At 46.0% G+C, this 25,916-nt stretch overlaps 1 protein-coding gene across 2 annotated transcripts in view; it reads right to left on the bottom strand.

Moving 5' to 3' along the window:
* The window catches only part of LOC125447767 (cyclin-dependent kinase-like 1), a 78,188-nt gene that overhangs the window by 4,693 nt on the left and 47,579 nt on the right, over positions 1-25,916 (bottom strand). Inside the window, exons 5-8 of one of the 2 annotated variants that reach the window (XM_048522462.2) lie at positions 17,831-18,028; positions 16,231-16,313; positions 8,702-8,758; positions 5,923-6,072 (exon numbers count right to left, since the gene is read on the bottom strand). In XM_048522462.2, the coding sequence (XP_048378419.2) occupies positions 5,923-6,072; positions 8,702-8,758; positions 16,231-16,313; positions 17,831-18,028 (488 nt within the window). Of the gene's footprint in view, positions 1-5,922; positions 6,073-8,701; positions 8,759-16,230; positions 16,314-17,830; positions 18,032-25,916 lie in introns of both variants that reach the window. The other variant, XM_048522461.2, reaches the window with a different exon arrangement.

Here is a 25,916-nt window from a genome sequence, read left to right on the forward strand (position 1 = left end):
CAGGAATCAGTCCGGTAAACCTTTGTTTTACTTCCTCCATAGCTTTGTATTTGCCCACTCAGTCAATTTGTCCAAATCGCACTAAGGTATCTCTGCTTCTTCCTCACACGCATCTTTTGTTGTCTACAAAATTAGACATTATATATACTGTAGAAGTTGGGGTCTAAGAACTGAACTGTGGTACCCCACTAGCCATTGGCTGCCACTCTTTCCTGCCTGCCAACCAGTTCTCTGTATTGGTGTCAGTATCCTATCTTCAGTCTCAAGTGCATTAACTTTGCATACTAACCTCTTCACAGAATCATTGAACCTCTAGCACGGAAAGAGGCTGATCGTCTCATCAAGTCTTCGCCAATCTTCCAAAGACCATCCCATCCAAACCCAGCCCCTACCCTATTGACCATAACCTTGTATTTACCATGGCTAGTCCACCTAACCTGCATTTCCCTAGATACTATGGATAATTTAGTATAGCCTATCCACCTAGCCTGCACATCTTTGGATGGTGGGGGAAAACAAATTTTGAAGCACCCAGTGGAAACCCACAGAGACACTTGGGGAATGTGCAAACTCCACAGAGACAGTTGCCCAATGCTGGATTCAAACCCAAGTCTCTGGGTTTGTGAGCTAGCAGTGTTAACCACTGAGCCACCGTGCTGCCCCATGTATGCTCTTACGTGGGACCTTATTGAAAGTCTTATGAAAGTGCAAATAAATGACATTCATTGGCTTCCCCTTAGCAACTCTATTATTTGCATCCTCAAAAAATTCCAATAGATTTGTCAAGCATGATTCTTCTTTGAAGTAGGGCCATGGAATCTTTTCTGCCCATTTAAAAGGGCAGATGAGGTGTCAGTTTAACATTTCATTTGAAAGACAATGCCTACAACAGTGCAACACTCCTACTTTGCTGCAGTCAGACTTGACATTTTTGATCAATTCCTGGAGTAGCACTTCAACCCATATCACAACTTTGTGACTCAAGAGGCAAGAGTGTTAGCCACTGAACCTGGAATGACGTAAAGACAAGATTAAATAAAAAGATTTAGTTCAGGGAGCAGAAAGCTTTTGTTTTTTAAAAAAGTACTATTTTAAAGCTGTGCTATCTGCTTCAAGTTAGCAGTTAAAGGAGAGTCTGTGCCACAATTTAGGAATCAAACAGGCAATGTGTAAAGAGAGAAATATGTGAACAGGCATTTTCTTGCAGTGAAGGGCTCAATATCTTGTCTTCACATACAATCTCTATGCAAATTCTGATTCTTCTCACCTTGCTTTTTGAAAGTCAAACTTTGGGCCAAAGAAGTAGCAGCTACTGATAAGCTCATTATAAAATTAGGACTACTCCTGGGATAGAAGAGTCAAAGAGTACTCAGGCTAAGTGACCTGTGTTGCAATCTCTCCAATTCAGAGAGATCTGAAAGCACGTTATCCTGACTTGATGCAGATCCCTCAAACAGCATTAGTGAAAGTAGATTACTTAGTTAGCCTAACATCTGTTGTTGGAAATATACTGGCTTTCAGTTTTAAGTAAAGAGTAACAGGACGTTTAGGAAATAATATGATACACAGTATAATTAAAAGGGCAGCGTGGTTTTGTGGAAGGGAAGTAGAGTTTGACACATTTATCATGATCAGGAACTACATGCTGGGAGCTGAATGTGTGGGCTGTGTATGTAGCAACGGTGGATTGTACGTGGGATGGAACGATGTCAGCGGCAAGAGCAGACCAGTGAGGCAGCAGTGGTCAGTGGCGAGCACGGGTCAGTGAGGCAGCAATGGTGGCCGAGCGATTGAAGCGCCACTGTGGAGATGGGACTTGGGACCTGAGATCTGGACTTTGCTTTTTTTTGCTTGCCTTTTGGTTTTGTTAAATCTTTTAATTTTGGTTTTTATAACCAAGTGGACCCCAGCAAATGGTGACTTTGTGCACTTTTTGCTGTTCTCATGCATTCCTTTACTTAGTACGTTTGACAAATAAATAAATCTAATGATGACATGAGATTTCCTAAGTGTGGAAACAGGCCCTTCGGCCCAACAAGTCCACACCGTCCCTTGAAGCATCCCACCCAGACCCATCCCCCATAACCCACACACTCCTGAACACTACGGGCAATCCAGCATGGCCAATCTACCCAACCTGCACATCTTTGGACTGTGGGAAGAAACTGGAGCACCTGGAGGAAAGCCACGCAGACAGTCACCCGAGGCAAGAATCGAATCTGGGTCCCTGGCGCTGTGAGGCTGCAGTGCTAACCACTGAGTCACCATGCCGCCATACATCTATGTAAATTGTAAACAACTGCAGTCCCAACACTGATCCCTGAAGCACACCACTAGCCATTGGTCACCAACCAGAAAAACACCTATTTACCCCTACTGTTTGCTTTCTGCTGGTCAACCAACCCTCTATCCATGCCAACACATTCCCAGTAATACTGTGCAACTTTATCTTACATAGCAGCCTTTGGTGTGGCACCTTGTCAAATGCCACAGGGTCCCCATTGCCCACCATGCAAGTAATGTCCTCAAAGATTGAGGGCTTTTGGGTGTTATTTGAGGATGTTACAAAATGGATACTAAAACAGTATCAATGGATGTAATATGTTGATTTCCAAAAGGCATTTGACATAATGCAATGTAAAAGGTTACTGTAATCTTTCTGAGCAGGATCCATGAGCAGATATCCTTTGGATCAAGAAACTAGAAATGTAGGATGTTAATAAAATCTTCATTGTGACAACCCCCCTCTGCCTAATGGCAGGTTTTACATAGAACATATAGAACATAGAACATTACAGCACAGTACAGGCGCTTCGGCCCTCGATGTTGTGCCGACCTGTCATACCGATCTGAAGCCCATCTAACCTACACTATTCCATGTACGTCCATATGCTTATCCAATGACGACTTAAATGTACCTAAAGTTGTCGAATCTACTACCATTGCAGGCAAAGCCTTCCATTCCCTTACTACTCTCTGAGTAAAGAAACTACCTCTGATATCTGTCCTATATCTTTCACCCCTCAATTTCAAGCTATGCCCCCTCGTGCTCGCTGTCACCATCCTAGGAAAAAAGCTCTCCCTATCCACCCTATCTAACCCTCTGATTATTTTATATGTCTCAATTAAGTTAATTAAGTTTTGAGCTAGCATGGCAAGAACTGCCTTTGCTAAACAGGAGAAGCCAGGAATCCCGAGTAGACAACCTTCACTTCTGCGGCTTCAATATGGATTTGGAGGGACACAGACAATACTCAACAATATAATTGTCATTCAGCATGAAAATGGACCCTTTGGCCCAACCATAATCCCAAACTAAACTAGTCTAACCTGCCTGCTTCTGGCCCATAGCCCTTCAAACCTTTCCCATTCATATACTTCTCCAAATGTCTTTTAAACGCATTGTAATTGTACCCACCTCCACCACTTCCTTAGGAAGTTCATTTCACATGCAAACTACCCTTTGTGTAAAAACAAAATGCCCATTGTCTTTTTAAAATCTTTCTCCTCTCACCTTAAAAATGTGTCTCCTTGACTTGAAATACATTACTGAGTGTTCATTTTGCAGATGCCGATGGAATCATTGCTAGGGGCTGAACTATTTACTACTAATGTTCATGTCTTAGATAAATGGATGTAGGGAGCTGTAGCCAAATGTGCTGATGATCCAAAGACAGATTGACAAGTAAGTTCTATGAAGAGCACAAAGATTCTGTAAAAGCATTCAGATAGTTTGAGTGAATAAAGAAAATTTAAGTTTAAGTTTGAGTTAAAATGTGGGAAACTCAGACTATTTACTTTAATAGCAAAAATAGAAAAGCAGAATGTTATTTAATTTAAGATGGATTGGTCAAGGGCAGGTCGTGTCACACAACCCTCATTGAGTTTTTTGAGAAGGTGACCGAGCATGTGGATGAGGGTCGGGCAGTTGACGTGGTGTACATGGACTTTACTAAAGCCTTTGATAAGGTTCCACATGGTAGGCTATTGGAGAAAATACAGAGGCATGGGATTGAGGGAGATTTAGCAGTTTGGATTAGAAACTGGCTTTCTGTAAGAAGGCAGCGATGTTTGATGTAAAATATTCAGCCTGGAGTCCGGTTACTAGTGGTGTGCCCCAAGGATCTGTTTTGGGACCACTGCTGTTTTTCATTTTAATAAATGACTTGGACGCAGGCATATGTGGATGGGTTAGTATGTTTGCAGATGACACTAAAGTCGGTGGAGTGGTGGACAGTGTGGAAGAACGTTTACGGTTGTAGGGAGACTTGGATAAACTGCAGAATTGGGCTGAAAGGTGGCAAATGGAGTTTAATACGGATAAATGTGAGGTGATTCACTTTGGGAGGAATAATAGGAAGGCAGAATACCGGGTCAATGGAAAGATCCTTGGTAGTGTGGAAGTGCAGAGGGATCTTGGTGTCCATGTACATAGATCCCTGAAAGTTGCCACCCAGGTTGATAGTGCTGTTAAGACGACTTACGGTGTGTTAGGTTTTATTGGTAGAGGGATTGAGTTCCGGAGCCAGGATTTAATGCTACAACTGTACAAAATGCTAGTGCAGCCTCACTTGGAATATTGCGTATAGTTCTGGTCGCCTCATTACAGGAAGGATGTGGAAGCATTGGAAAAGGTGCAGAGGAGATTTACCAGGATGTTGCCTGGTCTGGAGGGCAGGCCCTATGAAGAAAGGCTGAGGGACTTGGGTCTGTTCTCGTTGGAGAGAAGGAGGCTAAGAGGGGATTTAATAGAGACATACAAGATGATCAGAGAATTAGATAGAGTCTTTTTCCGAGGATGATGACGTCGGCGGGGGCATAGCTACAAATTGAGGGGTGATAGATTTAACACAGATGTCAGAGGCAGGTTCTTCACTCAGAGTGTTAAGGGCGTGAAACACCCTGCCTGCCAATGTAGTTAACTCAGCCACTTTAAGGGCATTTAAACAGTCCTTGGATAAGCATATGGATAATGATGGGATAGTGTAGGGGGAGGGGCTTAGATTAGTTCACAGGTCGGCGCAACATCGAGGGCCAAAGGGCCTGTTCTGCGCTGTATTGTTCTATGTTCTATATAGTGGAAAATCGTGGTAACGAGAGGACTGGATGTCCTTGTACCTTAAACAACGTTGACAGTCAGGTACAGCTTGTAATTGGGAAGACAAATGTAATGTTGACCTATATTGCACAGCAGATAGAGTATAAAAATAGGAAGGGTTTGCTACAACTGTACAGGGTGGTGGCAAGACCACAACTGTGGTTTTGGTTTTTCTAGATCATGATAGATATACATACATTGTAGAGGCAGTTCAGAGAAGGTTTATCAGGTTGATTCTTGGGATAATTAACGAGGAAAGGACCTATACTCACTGGGATTTAGAAGCACACAAGGTAATCTTTTTAAACCATAAATTAATGAGAGGGCTTGCACAGGGTAAATTCTCACAGATAGTTCCTTCCTCTGGGATTTTAGAACTAGGAGATATGTTCCAGAATAGGCAGTCCCCCAGTTGAGATGGTGATGAGGAGAAATTTCTTGTGAGGGTTTTGAATCTTTGCAATCATCTACACCAGACAGCAGTAGGAATGGACTCACTGGATATATTCAGGTTGATACAAACAAGTTATTGAATTATAGTGGAATGAAGGGATACGGGGATCAAGCAGGATAGGGAGTGGAGGACAAAATCTGATCAACCATCTTGCTGAATGGTGGAGCAAGTTTGAATGGTGGCATGGCCTATTCTTGCTCCTTTTTTAAAATGTCCTCATGGGCATATGAAGCTGATTGAGAAATGTGATGCATTCGACAAGATTATAATCCCTTGTGCATTATCCACCTCATCCACTTGTGGCTTACAGTTCCTTGATGAATAAAATGGCTAGCCAGTTATAGTGGATTGAAACATTCTATGCCCTTACGCCAGGTGGGCGCCTGCGTGGCAACTTCTCATGCTTCCTGTTCAGCTTCTCAGCATCTTTGTCTATCTCTTCGCGGCAGCTGTCAAAGTGTGGGTGCTGCAGCAACTGTTCACATGTCAGCCTTTCTGAGGGATTCATCATCAGACAGCCCTGAGATAAACATAGAGGTAATAGATTTTAACAACAAGCCCTTATTAATTCTTCAACAGAAGCATTTTTTTGTTTTACAGAATTTAGCATAGATCAAGGCAAATCCACCTGGACCTGTGAATGAGTGATATAACCACTAATCATGACTAGACCAACCTCTCTGCAGGACATGTGACTATCTATAAGCTGTGGCAGTACCAAGAGTCACAGAGGTGTGTCCATGAGGCAAAGACCCTCATGGGTAATACATTCAAAGATGCGGTCACACTGCAAGTTAGAGGCAAGCAGGCAGAGAGGGAATGGGTGAGTGCCAGGCAGTCCAAGAGAAACAGGGAGGTAGGGCAGGAGATTAAGATGTCCTGCTCACTAACTGATTTTCTGTAAAAGCTCAGCAGGTCTGGCAGAATCTGTGAAGAGAAATTAAGAGTTAATGTTTCAGGAATATTCCCCAGCACTGTTGTCGATAGGGCTCTCAACCGGGTCTGACCCATCTCCTGCACTTCTGCCCTCACCCACCCTCTTCACTCCTGCAACAGTGATAGGGTTCCCCTTGTCCTTAAATACCATCCAACCAGCATCCACGTCCAGAAGACCATCAGCTGCCATTTCCACCACCTCCTGCCAGATGCCGTCAGACACATATTCCCCTCCCCTCCATTGTCCACCTTCTACACAGACTGTTCCCTTCAAAGACACCCTGATCCATTCTCCCTCCACTCCCAGCACACCCCACAGTCCCATGGCACCCCAAATATACTTTCTGGGTGAAGCAGCACTTTACATGCGCTTCTCACAATCTAGCCTACTGCATTCGCTGCTCACAGCGTGGTATCCTCTATATTTGGAAAATAAAGCATACACTGGGTGACACTTCGCAGAACACCTACATTCTGCCTGCAAAAGTTACTGAGCTTCCAGCTGCCTGTCACTTAACACAACGCCCTGTTCCCTGGCCTACATCTGTCTCAGGCTTGCTGCTGTGGTCCAGCTGAGCTAAATGCAAACTGGAAGAACAATACGTCATTTTCAGCTCGGGGACCCTGCAGCCCTCTGGACTCAATATCAAGTTCAATAATTTAGGGCCTGAATGCTTCCATGACCTATCCTTCAACTACACACGCCAGGCCTTGTTATCACACAGTCTGTCATTATACACTACTATTGTTAGCCACTAACAGTCTCTATTATCAGCTATTCACTCTTCTAGCCAGATCGTTATCCACTCCTTTGTTGAAGTGTTCTTCTCTCTCTTTGGGTTCTGTCTCCATCTATTGTTTACACCTTACCCCCTCCCCCTACCCTATCTTCTGCACACAAACCAGCATTTTCCTAGCTACCATCAGTTATGAGGAAGGATCACTGGACCCAAAATGTTAACTCTGATTTCTCTTCACAGATGCTGCCAGACCAGCTGAGCTTTTCTAGCAACTTCTGATTTTGTTTCTGATTTACAATTCTTGTGGTCTTTAAGGGTGACAGACTCTTGAAGGAGTGCAGCTGGCCCAGCAGTACAAGAGGGCAGGAAGAAGCATGGAAGGCAAGGACTGATTGTTTTTTAGTTTTTAGGGAACGGATACATTGACAACTGCAGACATGCCTGAGTTTGAGGTGGTTTATGGCATACCTGGTGCTACGGTTAGAATGTCAGAGTGCTTACAGGACATTGTTTGCTCTCCCTCAGATCAGTCAGTCATCATGGTCTACATTGCTGCGAACAATATAGGTAGGAAGGGGGGATGTTGTCATGAAATCAAACTTTAAGGAACTAAATAGAAAATTAGCAAGCAGGACTTCTAAAGTAGTAATCTCTGGATTTCTCCCAGTTTTATGTGCAGTTGTGGACAAAAAAGGAAGATAAAACTGATCAACGCATGGTTAAAAGGATAGTGCAGAAGGGAGGGCTTTAGATTCTTGGCACACTGGGACTGGCTTTGGGGGTGGTATCACCTGTACTGGCTTGATGAGTTACAGTTAAGCAAGATGGGACTATGTTCCTTTCAGGGAGTTTCACTGTTGCTATTGTGGAAGGTTTAAACCACTCATTAGTGGTGTGGGAACCAAGAGAGAATATTGAAAATTTATATCAGGGTCCACAAAAGGAGAGGCAGAGAGCACTAAAATAGAGAATAAGAAGTTTATTGATGAAATCTAAATCAGGGTGAGAGTGCAAGTATGAGAATGCATGAATATAGATAATCAGATTGGGGAATGACTGGAGTTCCTTGCTTGGAATGAGTGTGGCTCCAACTGCAGGCAATTCCATGACACTCCTGACTTGTGCTGTATAGATATACAGGCTTTTGGGAATTAGAAGCCAGAAGTGAGACTATGCATATCATCAGAATTTTGTTATAATTGTATTATGTATTGAAATGTTGCCATAAGTGGTACGGTGTTCACAATACAGTTAGACAGGGTTAAAGTTTCTAGTACATTAATGGCTTAAATGTATGCAAGTAGTACCATATGGAACAGCAGTCCGCGGTGCTTTTGATAATTCCACAGTCCTATTTACCATTGGTCAACTTGGAGGTGCTCAGGATGTGTTCTGTATATCTTTTCTGGTGCAGTGATATTTAGACTGTCTCACATTGCAAAAGCTTAGGGGCAGCTGGTACTGTTCACTCACCTTCATTAAGTGAAGTGCCTGAGCAGATATGTGTGGAAACTTCACTTCCAATGGCTCCTGGGTGGGGCAACACAAACAAACAGCAAAGTTAGTGCTCTGACTGATCCCCATTGCACTGTAGCAGGAATCCGAGCACATTTCCAAATGTAATCTATGCTAAACCACAGCCCTCCCTTTTCCCCCACCATTTCCTCCTCCCACTTGCCCCTTCCTTTCTCCCCACCCCCACCACTCTCTATGAAAGTACTAGGATGCCTCAGTGTTGTACCAAAAGGCTGTCTACCAACCAATGGTTCCAGTCACAAGTTTGTCTATCTCAGCTGCAGAGGCACTTAGATTCTTACAGTTGGCCTCCTCTCCACCAACCCAGGAATGCCAAGGTTGGGAAGGCAGCAGCGTTAACCAAAGAGAGAATAATTAGTCAGGATTTTGGCTCACAGTTACTGTCCACCATATGGAGATGCATGCAATCCAGATCAGAGCAGAACCTATTGTAACAGTGAAGCTCTCTCCAGTTGATTGGTTCGCCAACACTCACTGCCTCGATTCACACCCTTTAGTATGGCATGAGCCTTCAATCTCATTGTGAAGCCGAACTGGTGTTTAAGACATCTCCCTCATGTCAGGAGATAATAACTAATAGAGGAATGGAAGCAAGAATTACTGAAAAAAAAATTTTAAAGGACCTTCAGGTGTGGAATATACTACCCTGAACTAAGCGTGAGGAAGATTGAGTCAGCTGAGGCATTCAAGATGATATTAGATGATTGTTTTTATTCAAATAATGTGCAAGGATATGGGGAAAAGGCATGTGAATGGCACTGTCAGAACGCCTGTCAGAGGTGTGCTGCAGGCATAATGGGCTGAATGGTCTCCTCCAATTCCATAGTATTCTCAGTGTCTCAGCTGTTGAGATCGGTTAACTCTCAGCTGGAACCACTGGTCAGAATGTAGCCTATTTATACGATACCGAGGCATCCAAGTGGATGAGCACCAGTTTGTGAATTTGCCTTTGGTTACAAGCTGTGGCTTAGTGGGCAACACTCTCACCCCTGATGCTGATGGCTGTGATTTCAAATCCTACTCAGATGCATCCCAGAACAACATTTGTGTGTAGCGCAGCAATCCAACAGCACTATCAGGGATGCTGGCAGTATTTATTGAAAATGACCGCTGCAGAGCTGGTGGGAATCCCATTTTGCCACTTTTTGGAAGACCTGACAAACTGAGTGTGAATCAGGACTTAAGCTCAGAGCAGTAGACCTTCCCTCTGATCAAGGACATAGGAAACAGAGGTCCTGCCTGCTGTGAACTACTTGCGATCAGTGACCAGTAGCTCTGAAGCACTAGCAAGGAGGCAATGGCTATCTGGTAATTTATTCACCCAATGTCTGGAATAGCCGAGACACCCAGGTGTAGTTGAGTAATGATTGGAAGGATGTGTGGTGGGAGGAGAGGAACTTTTATTTCCTTTTAATTGGGTACCTAAGAGAGGGAGTGTTGAAGTTGGGGATAATGGTGTTTCAGCATGTTCTCCCATATCCAACACAAAGTCCTTTGATCAGGCACTGAGTGGCTTTAAATGGGAGCAGCCTCTTCCCAGAAGCCCACAGACAACCCCAAGATGATTTGCTTTTTCAGCTTCAAGCATGATGTATTAACCTGTTTGGTAGATGGCTGCCAATGACAATAAAATAACGACTTTGAATGGGGATTAAATGCCTACTTGAAGGCTTCAGTTGGTGTCAGGTGGTCATACCATCTACAAATCTTCTTGCCATGGACTTAATTTTAGGTAAGACAGGAAGGCAATAGGGTTTCTAATCCTAACTCTCCCACCTGACAGAATAATCATCCTGCTGTCATACTCACATGCACCTTTGGGGAAGCGAGTGTGTTTGTGTGCATGAGAGAGAGCGAGTGAGAGAAAGAGCAGGAATTCAAATTCCATTCACTGTGTTTCAGCTGGTAAGTTAAAGGGACTGTATGAAAGATCACAAAGTTCCACAAATCACTATTTCAGAGGAGAGGAGAGCTGGCCATAATCTCTCTCTCAAGAAAGATCACTAAAATCAATTACCTTGTAAATTTTCTTCAGTATCTGTGAGAGCGCCTGTGTGCAAATTGGCTACCATATTTCTTATGACAGTGACAACATTTTAGAGATATCTCATTGGCTTTATAAGTGGTTTGGGACATCCCAAGGCTGTTAGAGACATGTAAGATCATAAGAAACAGGAGCAAGAGTAGGTCACCTATCTCCTTGAGCCTGCCCCGCCATTTAATAAAATCATGGCTGATCTTTTTGAGACTCAGCTCCACTTACCCGCCCACTCACCATAACCCTTAATTCCTTCACTGTTCAAAAATTTATCTAGCCTTGCCTTAAAAATATTCAGTGAGATAGCTTCAACCGTTTTACTGGGCAGAGAATTCCACAGATTCACAACCTTTTGGGTGAAGAAGTTCCTCCTGACCACAGTCCTACATCTGCTTTCCTTTGTTTTGAGGCAATGGTCTCTCGTCCTAGTTTCACCTGCTAGCAGAGACAACCTCCCCGCCTCCACCTTATCTATTCCCTTCAAAATCCTATATGTTTCCATAAGATCTACCCTCAATCTTCTGAATTTCAGTGAGCATAGTCCCAGTCTACTCAGTCTCTCCTCATAATCCAACCCTCTCAACTCTGGAATTAACCAAGTGAATCCCCTCTTCACCCCCTCCAGTGTTGGTATATCCCTTCTCAAGTAAGGAGCACACAGTACTCCAGGTGTGGCCTCATCCAGGACCCGATACAGCTGCAGCAGAGCCTCCCTGTTTTAAAACTCCATCCGTCTAACAATGGCAGACAAAATTCCATTTGCCTTTTCAATTACCTGCTGTACCTGCAATCCCACTTTTAGTGATTAATGCACAAGGACACCCAAGTCTCTCTGCACAGCAGCATGCTGCAGTTTTTCACCATTTAAAACACAGTCCATTTTGCTGTTATTCCTACCAGAATGGATGACCTCACACTTATCAACATTGTACTCCATCTGCCTGCTCACTTAGACTATCTATATCCCTCTGCAGACTTTCAGTGTCTTCTGCACACTTTGCTCTACCACTCACCTTAGTGTCATCTGCAAATTTTGACATAACACACTTAGACCCCCAACTCCAAATCATCTATGTAAATTGTAAACAATTGAGGTCCCAACACTGATCCCTGAGGCACACCACTAGCCATTGACCACCAAACAGAAAAACACCCATTTACCCTTATTCTTTGCTTTCTACTGGTCAACCAATCCTCTATCCATGCCAATACATTACCTGTAATACCATACAACTTTATCTTATGTAACAGCCTTTGGTGTGGCACCTTGTCAAATGACTTCTGGAAATCCAGATACACCACATCCACAGGTTCCCCATTGTCCACCATGCAAGTAATGTCCTTAAAGAATTCCACAAAATTAGTTAAACATGACCTACCCTTCATGAACCCACGCTGGGTATTCCCAATGGGATAATTTATATCCAGATGTCTTGCTATTTCTTCCTTAATGATAGATTCAAACATTTTGCCCACTACCGAAGTTAAGCTGACTGGCCTATAGTTACCTGCTTTTAGTCTACTTCCTTTTTTTTAAAACAGTGGCATCACATTGGCTGTTTTTCAATCTGCGGGAACCACCCCAGAATCCAGTGAATTTTGTGAAATAATTACTAGTGCAATTGCTATTTCCCCCATCACCTCTTTTAGTACCCTGGGATGCATTTCATCAGGTCCAGGAGACTTATCTACCTGTAGTCCCATTAGCTTGCCCAGCACTGCCTCCTTAGTGATAATGATAGTGTCTAGGTCCTCTCCTGCTATAATCTTCTTGCCATTAGTTTTCGGCACATTATTTATGTCGTCCACAGTGAAGACCGACACAAAATAACTGCTTAATGTCTCGGCTATTTCCTCACTCTCAGTTATTAAATTGGCCTCCGTTTACCTTCGCCTCTTTTACGATTTATAAATTTATAGAAACTTTTGCTGCCTGTTTTTAGTATTCGGAGCTAGTTTACTCTCATAAACTATCTCACTTCTCTTTATAACTTTTTTTGTGGCTTTCTATTGGCCTTTAAAGATTTCCCAGTCAACTAGTTTCCCACTACTCTTCGCTTTTTCATATGGGTTCTTTTTTCAATCTGATACTTTGTTTTATTTCCTTAGACATCCATGGCTGGCTCTCTTTTCCTACAGTTCTTCCTTATCACTGGAATATATTTATGCTGAGCACTGTGAAAAATTATTTTGAAAGTGTGAAATGTGAGGAGGATGTTATGAGAATACAGGGTGACTTGGACAGGCAAGATGAGTGGACGGATGCATGGCAGATGCAGTTTATTGTGGATAAATGTATGGTTATCCACTTTGGTGGCAAGAACAGGAAGGCAGATTACTATCTAAATGGAGTCAAGTTAGGTAAAGGGGAAGTAGAACGAGATCTAGGTGTTCTTGTACATCAGTCAATGAAAGCAAGCATGCAGGTACAGCAGGCAGTGAAGAAAGCTAGTGGCATGCTGGCCTTCATAACAAGAGGAATTGAGTATAGGAACAAAGAGGTCCTTCTGCAGCTGTACAGGGCCTTGGTGAGACCGCGCTTGGAGTATTGTGTGCAGTTTTGGTCTCCAAATTTGAGGAAGGATATTCTTGCTATTGAGGGAGTGCAGTGTAGGTTCACGAGGTCAATTCCCGGAATGGCGGGACTATCATATGTTGAAAGATTGGAGCGACTGGGCTTGTATACACTTGAGCTTAGAAGGATGAGAGGGGATCTGATAGAGATGTATAAGAGTATTAAGGGACTGGACACACTGGAGGCAGGAAGCATGTTTCCACTGATGGGTGAGTCCAGAACCAGAGGACACAGTTTAAAAATAAGGGGTAGGCCATTTAGAACAGAGTTGAGGAAAAACTTCTTCACCCAGAGACTGGTGGATATATGGAATGCTTTGCCCCAGAAAGCAGTGGAGGCCAAGTCTTTTCAAGGAAGAGATGGATAGAGCTCTTAAAGATAGTGGAATCAAGGGTTATGGGGATAAGGCAGGAACAGGATACTGATTGTAGATGATCAGCCATGATCATAATGAATAGTGGTGCTGGCTCAAAGGGCCAAATGGCCTACTCCTGCACCTATTGTCTAAGTCCTCCACTGTTCTCCAATTGACCCACCATAAAGTTTTTGCTTCCATTTCACCTTAGCTAACTCCTCCTTCATTCCTTCATAGTCTCCTTTGTTTAAGCACAGGACATAGGTACTGGATTTAACCTTCTCACGCTCTACCTATATTTTAAATTCGACCTTACTATGATTGGACCTTCCGAGAGGATCCCTAACTGTGAGATCAATAATTATTCCTGCATCATTACACAGGACTGAGTCTAGGATAGCTTGCTCCCTCATAGGTCCCATTACATATTGTTCAAGGAAATTATCACGGATGCATTCTATGAACCCCTCCTCAAGGCTGCCATGACCGACCTGGTTTGACCAATCAATATGTAGATTAAAATCCCCCAAGATAATTGCTGTACCATTTTTACATGCTTCAGCTATTTCTATGTTTATTGCCCGCCCCACCATAATGTCATTATTTGGTGGACTATAGACCACACCTATCAGTGACTTCTTCTCCCTGTTATTCCTAATTTCCAGCCAATTGGATTCAATGTTTTGTTCAGTAGAACCTATGTCATCTCTAACTACCGCCCTGATATCATCCTTAAATATCAGAGCAACAGCACCTCCCTTACCTTCCTGTCTGTCCTTCTGAACAGTTTGATACCCCTGGATATTTAACTCCCAGTCATGACCATCCTGTAACCATGTCTCTGTAATGGCCATTAAATCATACCCATTTGCTATGATTTGCACCGTCAACTCACCCACCTTATTTCGAATGCTTCAAGCATTCAGATAAAGTGCCCTTATGCTAGTTTTTGCACCACCTTTTTGGGTCCTATTACCACCTTTACTAACAGTTCTTGAGTTCTCCTTCCCTTTAACTTTTCTCCTAATTTTCAATGGAGTTGAAGCTTCCTCGTCACCTGCTAACCTGCTGCTTTGCCTTACATTAATTGTTATTGTCCCTCTATGCACATTTCTCCCTTCCCCCTACTTACTAGTTTAAAGTCCTTTTAACCACCCTATTTACCTTTCTTGCCAGAACACTGGACCCGGCCCTGTTTAGGTGGAGTCCATCCCAGCTGTATAGATCCCTCCTGTCCCAGAACTGATGCCAGTGCCCCATGAAACGGAAACCCTCTTTCCCACACCACTCTTTTAGGCACATGTTTACTTCCCCGATCCTCGCCTCCCTGTACCAATTCGCACGTGGCTCAGGCAGCAATCCAGAGATTATGACCCTTGACGACGTGTTTTTTAATTTTGTTCCTAGCTTTTCATAATCCTGAAGCAGGTGTTTTTTCCTAGTCCTGCCCATGTTGTTGGTACCTATGTGGACCACAACAACTAGATCCTCTCCCTCCCTCTCTAGTATCCTCTCAAGCCGGTCAGAGATGTCTCGCACCCTGGCTCTGGGCAGGCAACACACCATGTGGGATTCTCTATCCTGCTCGCAAAGGAGAGAGTCTATCCCCCTGATGATGGAATCCCCTACAACTACAATGTCTTTTTGCTCCTCACTCAAGTGGCTTCCTGGACCATGGTGCCTTGGTCAGTTGACTCATCCTTCCTGCAGCCCTGTTCCTCATCCACCCAGGGAGCAAGTGCCTCATACCTGTGGGACAATGTCAAGAGCAGCAGTTCCTGTGTTCCTGTCTGCAGGCTCCCTTTACCTGCCTCACTCACAGGTGTCAATGCTGTCCCTGCCCGCTGATTGAATTAACATTAGTTAATCTACCAGGTGTAACTGCCTCCTGTAACACAGCACCCAGATATTTCACCCCCTCCCGGATGTGCCGCAGTGTTTGGAGTTCGGATTCCAGCTCATCAATTTTGAGCCGAAGATCCTCAAACAGCCAACACTTGCCACAGATGTGGTCACTGCCGTTCTCAACAGGATCAGCTCGTTCCCACATCATACAGGTACAACACAATACCTAGCCTGCCATCTCTACTCAATTAATTATTTAAAATTAAATAGATTTTTTTTTAGTTTTGCAGTGTTCTGTGCACCAGTAAGTTTACTCCATTATATACACAAACAGATTCCGGCTTTGCCTTCCGAGCTGCTCCCAGAGGATTTGGCGTCTAGGTGACCACCCCGAAAGATCAACAAAGAGATGAGGAAAGAAAATGCAAATAGCTTACCTGCTCACCACACTTGGTTGTTCTTATTAGGTTAGAGCAGGTGGAAGGGTGGAAGACACTACGCGTGTGTAGGGTCTCGGGTATTAGCTAACTCCCAAATTTATTGGGTGGAAGCTTACCTTCCCAGGCTGCCCTTGCGCTTTCTCCCGGACTTCAGCCACTGAAAACAACTTTAGAAATGCAGGTCACTCATTTAATTAAAAAAAGGTCCTTTACCATAATGTCAGGAACTGGAATACTGACTCCACTGAAGAACTGGTTGGAACTGAACACTTTCTGGTGGCGAGGGATGAGATCACCTGTGGGAACAGACAGAAATAATCAGTGTCAACGCAAAGCATGTAATCGGGCATAATATCAAGCAAAATACCCAGCTAACATTGAATTTTTTAAAAAAAAGGAAGCGCTGGGCAAAGTTAGCAAGTCTTGCAGCCTCTGTAGAGGGAGGAATAGTTAATGTTAAATCTGATATGACTCTTCTCTGGAACTCTTTTTTTTTTCCAGAAAGCCAGTCATATTGGACACAAAATGTTACCTGTTTCTTTCTCCATTGATACTGCCAGACCTGCTCAGTTTCTTCAGTACTTCCTGTTTTTGTTTCAGATCTCCAACGTCCACAGTGGCTTGCTTTTACATTCATCCACTAGGATGGCAGGAATTGCAGTGTGCAGTATTATAGGATCTTAAAACCAGCTTAGCTCAGGAGCACAAAAAACCAATACTGAACCTCAATGTTACAAAGATTCCTCTCTTCTTTTTGAGGTTCCAAAGACCAAGAGTGGAAATATTGGAGGTGTGAATCTAGGCTGCAAGCTTTTGCTTACATTAGTTCATAATGTTTCCAGCTGTTGGTACCTTGCAAATATGTATAGTAGGATGTTTATGATAAGGAGGTTGCCAACTCTTTCTGTAGTCTTCAGGACAAATGATTATTTCCTGGATACTGCTGCAAGCAATTCTGGAAAAAAATTGTGCGGGTTTTTAAAAGGTTTTTTTTTCCTTTCTATTGGATACCTAAGAGAAGAAGGAGTTGAGGTTGTCAACTGGCAGCCAAGACTTGACTAAGCATGAGCTTACTTTCTATTGGACAGGAGAAGGCAGAGCACCACATTCTGGGTAACTACTGTCACAAATGTGATTGATACAGGTAGTCATGTGATAACACTTCCAGACACAGATCTGACCAAAATTGTCAACCATGGACATAAGGGTTTGGATGGTAGCTGATGGACCTCCAGAATACTGATACACACTAACCCCATGCTCAGATCAGATGGAAACAGGGTGTAGAGAGGAGCTTTGCCATCCCTCTCCAAGGCTGCGCAATGGTAAAGGATCCATGGCCACGGCGAGGACTAGTGCTGAGACTGGACCCACTCGCAGTGGGAACCTTATGAGCATAAGCTTGTTAGCTACGTTGGGAATTTCTCACATACTGACCTCATGAGGTTTGGTGCAGGACAACCAGACACAGAAAATGATATATTATGGTTTCTATACGGATATCAAATAGAATACCAGACGTAAAAAAGTCCTATACTAGACCATTTGAAAGAAATTAAACCCTATTATTATGGACTGAATTATCAATGCACTACTGACTTTACAGTTTAATAAAGAAATACTTCAAAATGATGACATTTTGTCACAAAGATCTAATCAGTTATGGAACCCCTTTGGAGCATGCACTCCTTATTCAGACTTATACTATACTCTGTTCATTAATGAACATGACCCATACAACAGAAGTTGCAATTGGTGTCAGCACAACTAAGCAACAACGATGACTGGAACTGTTCTAGGATCTGCAGCTCACCCAGTGTCCTCCTGATTAGATAAAGCTGATCGACATCTGACCGGCCAGGCCACAGAGGATTGCCTGAGGTAAGCTCAGCAAAAACACAGCCTATTGCCCAGACATCCACTGGTGGTCCATACTGCGTATCTCCGACCAGAAGTTCCGGGGCACGGTACCAGCGAGTTGCCACGTAATCAGTGTAGTCATCCCCTGGACCTGCTAGAATAGAGTGATTAAGATATTAAGGTCAGCCCAGGTCAATCACATCTTCTGACAACAAATAGTAGGGATCCCAAGAGGGGCACCTACATTGAACCTCTCATGTCACTCGACCCGCCCACTCTGGTCTGTCAACTGCCTTTCTTGTACTTACAAAAAAAAAACTCCCAATGACACCCATGGCATCAGCATGCCCTCCAAAATGCTTTACAGCCAATTAAATGTTCTTGAAATGGAGTTATTATTGTAAGGTGGGAAACATGACAGCCAATTTTCAAATCACAAGATCTCACAACAGCAATATTGAAATGATCAGATAATCTGTCTTTAACAATGTTGGTTGTGTTATAAATATTAGCCCAAGATATTACACACCATGAGAAATCTCCAGCATCACAGATACTAATCTTGAACTAATTTGATTAATTTTATGTGATATCAAGAAACAGCTGAAGGCACTGGATTCTGTAAAGACGGTGGGTGCTGACAACAACATTTTAGCAATAGTACTGAAGACTTGTGTTTCAGAACTAACTGCACCCTTAGTCAAGTTGCTTCACTACCCTGAAGACTACCTAGCAATGAGGAAAATTGGTCAGCTACAGTCCATCCACAAAAAAGACAAATCTAATCCAGCTAATTACCATCCTATCAGTCTACATTTGAACAGAGAAATGGTGAAAGGGGTCATTTACAGTACTATCAAGAGACAGTTGCTCAGCAAAAACCTGGTCATTGACACTCAAGTTAGGTTTTGCCAGAGGTACTCAGCTCCTGACTGCATTACAGCTTCGGTTTGAACGAAGACAAAAAGAGGTGAACTCCAGAAGTGAAGTGACGGTGACTGTTCCAAAAATTGTTGATTGTTGATGATTGTTCTAATCATCAAGGAAGCCTTTGACCAAGTAAAACATAAAATATCCCCAGAAAAACTGCAAACAATGGGAACTGGAGGAGGGAGAAATTATCCTCTGGTTGGAGTCATATCTGGCACAAAGGAAGATCGTTGTGGTTGTTGGGTCTATCATATCAGCTCAAGAACAGCACTGCAAGAGCTTTTCAGGGTAGTTTGTTACCGGACCTATCTTCAGTTACTACAGCAAACATGTTGCCTCCATCATAAGGGCCATATGTGCACTAAAGAGTGCACAATGTTCAGTTCCATTTATGACTCTTCAGATACTCTTCACATAGATAAGCTGCAGAGCTGGGCTGAGAGGTGGCAAATGGAGTTTAATGCAGACAAGTGTGAGGTGATGCACTTTGATAGGAGTAACTGGAAGGCAAAGTACTGGGCTAATGGTAAGATTCTTGGTAGTGCAGATGAGCAGAGAGATCTCGGTGTCCATGTACACAGATCCTTGAAAGTTGCCACCCAGGTTGACAGGGCTGTTAAGAAGGCATACAGTGTTTTAGCTTCCATTAATAGAGGGATCGAGTTCTGGAACCATGAGGTTATGCTGCAGCTGTACAAAACTCTGGTGCGGCCGCACTTGGAGTATTGCATACAGTTCTGGTCACCGCATTATAAGAAGGATGTGGAAGCTTTGGAAAGGGTGCAAAGGAGATTTATTAGATTGGTGCCAGGTATGGAGGGAAGGTCTTATGAGGAAAGGCTGAGGGACTTGAGGCTGTTTTCATTAGAGAGAAGGTTGAGAGGTGACTTAATTGAAACATATAAAATAATCAGAGGGTTAGATAGGGTGGATAGGGAGAGTCTTTTTCCTAGGATGGTGACAGCGAGCACGAGGGGGCAGAGCTTTAAATTGAGGGGTGAAAGATATAGGACAGATGTCAGAGGTGGTTTCTTTACTCAGAGTAGTAAGAGAATGGAACACTTTGCCTGCAACGGTAGTAGATTCGCCAACTTTAGGTACATTTAAGTAGTCATTGGATAAGCATATGGACGTACATGGAATAGTGGAGGTGAGATGGGCTTCAGATCGGTATGACAGGTCGGCACAACATCGAGGGCCGAAGGGCCTGTACTAGAACATAGAACATAGAACAGTACAGCACAGAACAGGCCCTTCAGCCCACAATGTTGTGCCAACCATTGATCCTCGTGTATGCACCCTCAAATTTCTGTGACCATATGCATGTCCAGCAGTCTCTTAAATGACCCCAATGACCTTGCTTCCACAACTGCTGCTGGCAACGCATTCCATGCTCTCACAACTCTCTGTGTAAAGAACCCGCCTCTGACATCCCCTCTATACTTTCCTCCAACCAGCTTAAAACTATGACCCCTCGTGTTAGCCATTTCTGCCCTGGGAAATAGTCTCTGGCTATCAACTCTATCTATGCCTCTCATTATCTTGTATATCTCAATTAGGTCCCCTCTCCTCCTCCTTTTCTCCAATGAAAAGAGACCGAGCTCAGTCAACCTCTCTTCATAAGATAAGCCCTCCAGTCCAGGCAGCATCCTGGTAAACCTCCTCTGAACCCTCTCCAAAGCATCCACATCTTTCCTATAATAGGGCGACCAGAACTGGACGCAGTATTCAAGTGCGGTCTAACCAAAGTTTTATACAGCTGCAACAAAATCTCACAACTCTTAAACTCAATCCCCCTGTTAATGAAAGCCAAAACACCATATGCTTTCTTAACAACCCTGTCCACTTGGGTGGCCATTTTAAGGGATCTATGTATCTGCGCACCAAGATCCCTCTGTTCCTCCACACTGCCAAGAATCCTATCCTTAATCCTGTACTCAGCTTTCAAATTCGACCTTCCAAAATGCATCACCTCGCATTTATCCAGGTTGAACTCCATCTGCCACCTCTCAGCCCATCTCTGCATCCTGTCAATGTCCTGCTGCAGCCTACAACAGCCCTCAAACTGTCAACAACACCTCCGACCTTTGTGTCGTCTGCAAACTTGCAGACCCATCCTTCAATCCCCTCATCCAAGTCATTAATAAAAATTACAAACAGTAGAGGCCCAAGGACAGAGTCCTGTGGAACACCACTCACCACTGACTTCCAGGCAGAATATTTTCCTTCTACTACCACTCGCTGCCTTCTGTTGGCCAGCCAATTCTGTATCCAGACAGCTAAGTTCCCCTGTATCCCATTCCTCCTGACCTTCTGAATGAGCCTACCATGGGGAACCTTATCAAATGCCTTACTGAAGTCCATATACACCACATCCACAGCTCGACCCTCATCAACTTTTCTAGTCACATCCTCAAAGAACTCGATAAGGTTTGTGAGGCATGACCTGCCCCTCACAAAGCCGTGTTGACTGCATTTGATCAAGCCATGCTCTTCCAGATGTTCATAAATCCTATCCCTCAGAATCCTTTCTAACACCTTGCAGACGACAGGCATTTTGGAAGCTGTTATGTTCTATGTTCTATGCACCAAGATCTGCACAACATCCAGGCTTGGGCTGATAAATGGCAAATAACATTTGTGCCATACAGGCGATGGAAAATGACCATATCAAACTGTAAAGAATCATCCTTGATGTTCATTGGCATTACCATTGCTAAATCCCCTATGATCAATATCATCGGAAAGCTCGCCACCAGGATACGTGAACATCAACTAGCCAGAAAATGACATGACCCACTATCACTAGTATCCTTACATACAGATGAGGAAGGGCACCACTTTGATTGGGACAACACATCCATCCTAGGACAAGCCAAACAGAGACACGCACGAGAATTCCTAGAAGCATGGCATTCCAACCGGAACTCCATCAAAAAACACATTGGCTCCAAATCAATCTCCCACCCTCTCAGAAAAAGAACAGGAAATGACATCACTTACCCCAGGAAACCTGAACAGATAAATAGAAAGCCGGACATAACACCAGCGCTTCATCGGAGGCTCATTGATGATGTTACCTAGAATGGTGACGAAACATCTGGGAACAAACCTTCAAGCTCACTGATAATAAAATGTGAGGCTGGATGAGCACAGCAGGCCCAGCAGCATCTCAGGAACACAAAAGCTGACGTTTCGGGCTCCTAAGATACTGCTGGGCCTGCTGTGCTCATCCAGCCTCACATTTTATTATCTTGGATTCTCCAGCATCTGCAGTTCCCATTATCACTGATACCATTCAAGCTCAGTGAACCAGCTTACATCTGGAACAAAATAAAGACCCACTCTCTTGTGGACGGAGAGGAGGGGAGTGCTGTGTTGGAGGTGAAAGGAAGACGTTGGGTTGGCTGTGCACCCTTGCAACCAGTGGATCTTAATGCTGGCTTCGGCCTAACGCTGGTTCAGGGAAGCAGCCAACCTGCAACGATGGCTGCGGCAAGTGCTCGTGCCCCAGGTCAGGGGGTCCGGAACACCATCCGTGTTTCTGTAAAGAAGGTGGATGAAGGTGCACCTGTGGACCGCACCTTCTTCGTGAAGAGGGTCCTGTTGGACTGTTGCGGGTTCGCTGCTGCGGACATTTACTGCCTGCAGGATTTCCCCAGAGGAGGTTTTTACGACGTGACCTTCAGGAGTGCCAAGCTTTGCGAGCGCTTCCTGGAGGTTTTCAAGGAGAAAGGAGGTGAGGGCCCCCTCTCTGTATTGACCGCTGTCCCGCTGTTTGTGATGCCAGCGCAGAGGAGCCGTATGGTGACTGTACATATGTACAACCCGCATGTGCCAGCATTTGATGATCTGACCTTCCTTGGAAGGTACTTGAAGGTGGAGGGGGACCTAGCTGACATCATGGACCCCTTTGGCATTTGGACCAGTAAGAGGCAGGTCAAGGTGACGCTGAGGATGGGCGGGGACAGGAATGTCGTACACCCACCGTCCAGTTTCGCGATCGGCGGGAGCAAGGGCTACCTGACCTATACAGGGCAACCTAAAGTCTGCCATGCCTGTGGTAGGTCAGGTCATGTGGCGGCCGACTGCAAAGCCACCATCTGCAGGAACTGCAGGGAGGAGGGACACCTTGCAAAGGATTGCCCACAAGAGAAAAGCTGCAACCTTTGCAGGGAAGCGGGCCACCTCTATAGAGCATGACCCGCAGCGGGGGACCACTTACGCCCAGGTCGCCGGCAGGGGCAATGCGGGGCCAGCCCCCCCGGAGGAGAGGAAGGGACCAGGGCCCAGCAAGGACCCCACTTATGTGCAAGAGGGCCAGGTCGTGCAGGAGGGCCAGGTCATGCAGGAGGGCCCAGCCCCGCAGGATGGGCCCGAGGCCAGCAAAGCACCCCTGCAGGCTCCGCTCTCCCCACCGACAACCCGGAGTCGATGGAGGCGGTGACAGGCGACCCAGGGGAGTGGACGACGGTCCGGAAAGCGAGGAGGAAGGTGCGTCGACGGGCCCAGGAACCGCAACCATCAGGTGGGAAGAGGCAGCTACAGAGGGGCTATAAGAACTCCTCTGACGAGGGGGATTCGGAGAGGGCCCGCCCGAAGCAGAAGTTAAAGATCTCGAGGGAGAAGGAAAGCAGCACCCCGCTTCCAGGTGACAGGAGATGTCCTGAGGCTCCCTCTGACACCCAGTGAAGTGCCGCTGGGGCACTGGAGGGCCCCCCGGAACTTCCAGGCAGAAAGGAGGAAACAGCGCGTCCCCAGCCTGACCCAGAGCCGGAACCTCCGGCCTCCGCACCCACGACGGGGGGATGCCACCCGGAAGGCAGCACGGACGGTTTCCTGAGCCCGGAGAGCGTCCAGCAGTTAGCCCGGGCAATGGGCATGAAGGGACAGATGGAGGGGCTGGACCTTGGACTTGGGGAGGGTACTGTGGTCACTGCCCACAATGGGGGTACGAGTTGCGAGCATTAATGTGCGCAGCGTCAAGTCAACCGCGAGATGTGTGTCCACGTTGGCCTACCTGACCACCATCGAGGCGGACCTCCTGTTTCTGCAGGAGTGCAGGATACCGCACCTCGGCAGGTACGGGAAATGGTCCGGCGCCTGGACCTGTGGGCCTTCGATCTGGTCGGGGGTAACGACTGTCGCTCCTTGGGCATGGCTATTCTGCTGCGGGGGCGCGACTTCACCATCTCTCAAGTTCAGGAGGTGGTGGGGGGGGCGCCTCCTAGTGGCTGACGTCACCTACAGGAATGCTCCCCTGAGGCTGATCAATGTGTACACCCCAGCGGTACGGAATGAGCGGTTGGCTGTCCTGCAGCGGCTTCCACCCCTGCTGGCTACGTCCAGGCCGGTCATCCTAGGCGGAGACTTCAAATGCATCGTCGATGCAGATGAAAGATCCGGCGTGGGGACAGCGGGTGGGGGGAGTCAACTGGACGTCACGTCCAGATTCCTGATGGGCACGGTGAAGGATGCCATGCTGCTCGACGTCTTCAGCACCCCTACAGACGGAGCGCAGCGGAGGTATACCTGGTCGCGGCCAGACGGGTCTATCCGCTCAAGGATAGACTTCCTGTTTGTCTCATGGGCGTTCTTGGTCAGGTCCACCGGCGTCGAGCCGGTGTTCTTCTCTGACCACTGCCTCCTGCTGGCCGACTGTCACTTACAGGACGACCGGCCGGCCGGCAAGTGGACGTGGAGGCTCAACACGACTCTGTTGACCCCAGAGAATGTCGTGGAGCTTAAGAGGGAGTACGCCGGTTAGAGAACCGTGAAACCCCTCTTTGAGTCTCCGGGCGACTGGTGGGAGACGGTGAAGGAGAACATAAAGAGGTTCTTTGTCCTCAAGGGTGTTCAGAAGGCAAGAGAGAGGCGGGGAAAGCTGTTGCGACTCCAGAAAAGGGTGCAGAACCTGCTCCTTCTGCAGTTGATGGGGGTCGATGTCACGGAGGACCTCCGCGAGGTGAGGGGCCAGCAAGCCTCGCTCTTCGCCGCGGAGGCCTCCAGGATAATCTTCCAGTCCAGGGTCCGATCCGTGGAGCGGGACAAGACGTGCTCGTGTTTCTTCTTTCAGAAGGTGCACAAAGGGAGCTCTGTGCTTAGCCGGCTGAAGGAGGCTCGGTGACGTTGTCTCAGCCCGACATTTTGAGGATCAGCAGATCCTTCTATGCCGGACTGTACGACACGAAGCCCACGGACAGCACGGCCTCCGAGTCGTTCCTGTCATCTATCACGGAGGTCTTAGACAACGGCACGAAGGAGTGGCTGGACTGGCCGATATCCCTGTACGGGCTGACCAGAGCCCTCAAGTCCTTGGAGAGGAATAGGACTCCCGGAAGCGACGGCTTACCGGTCGAGCTGTATTCCGCTCTGTGGGACCTGGTCGGCCAGGACCTGCTGGAGGTGTACGATAGTGCGCTTCGGGCAGGGGAAATGTGCAAGTCTATGACGAAGGGCATCATCACCACAGTTTTCCCGTCAGATCTGGAGTCAGGCAGGGCTGCCCGCGCTCTCCTGCCTTGTTCGTGTGCTGTGTGGAGCCCTTCGCCGCATCCATCAGAAAGGACGTGAGCCTGAAGGGCGTGACTATCCCAGGCAGCGGAGGCCTTCAGGTCAAGACCTCCCTGTACATGGACGATGTCGCCGTCTTCTGCACCGATTGTCGGTTGGTGAGTAGACTATTGGACATCTGCGGCCAGTTTGACCTGGCCTCGGGTGCCAAAGTCAATCGGGGTAAGAGCGAGGTCATGTTCTTCAGGAACTGGGACGACCGCTCCTTCATCCCCTTCACCGTCAGGACAGACTACCTGAAGGTGCTGGGTGTTTGGTTTGGTGGAGCTGGGGTGTGCCCTAAGACTTGGGAGGAGCGTATCACCAAATTCAAGCAGAAGCTGGGCAGGTGGACGCTCTGGTCCCTCTCCATCGCGGGTAAGAACCTGGTTGTCAGGTGCGAGGGGCTTTCGGTACTGTTGTATGTGGGGCAGGCCTGGCCTATTCCCTGGACCTGCACTGCTGCGGTCACCCGGGCCATCTTCCACTTCATTTGGGGGTCGAGGATGGACCGGGTCCGCAGGGACACCATGTACAAAGACCTGGAAAATGGGGGA

Source organism: Stegostoma tigrinum, chromosome 39 (assembly GCF_030684315.1).
Source record: "Stegostoma tigrinum isolate sSteTig4 chromosome 39, sSteTig4.hap1, whole genome shotgun sequence".
NCBI classification, from domain to species: domain Eukaryota; kingdom Metazoa; phylum Chordata; class Chondrichthyes; order Orectolobiformes; family Stegostomatidae; genus Stegostoma; species Stegostoma tigrinum.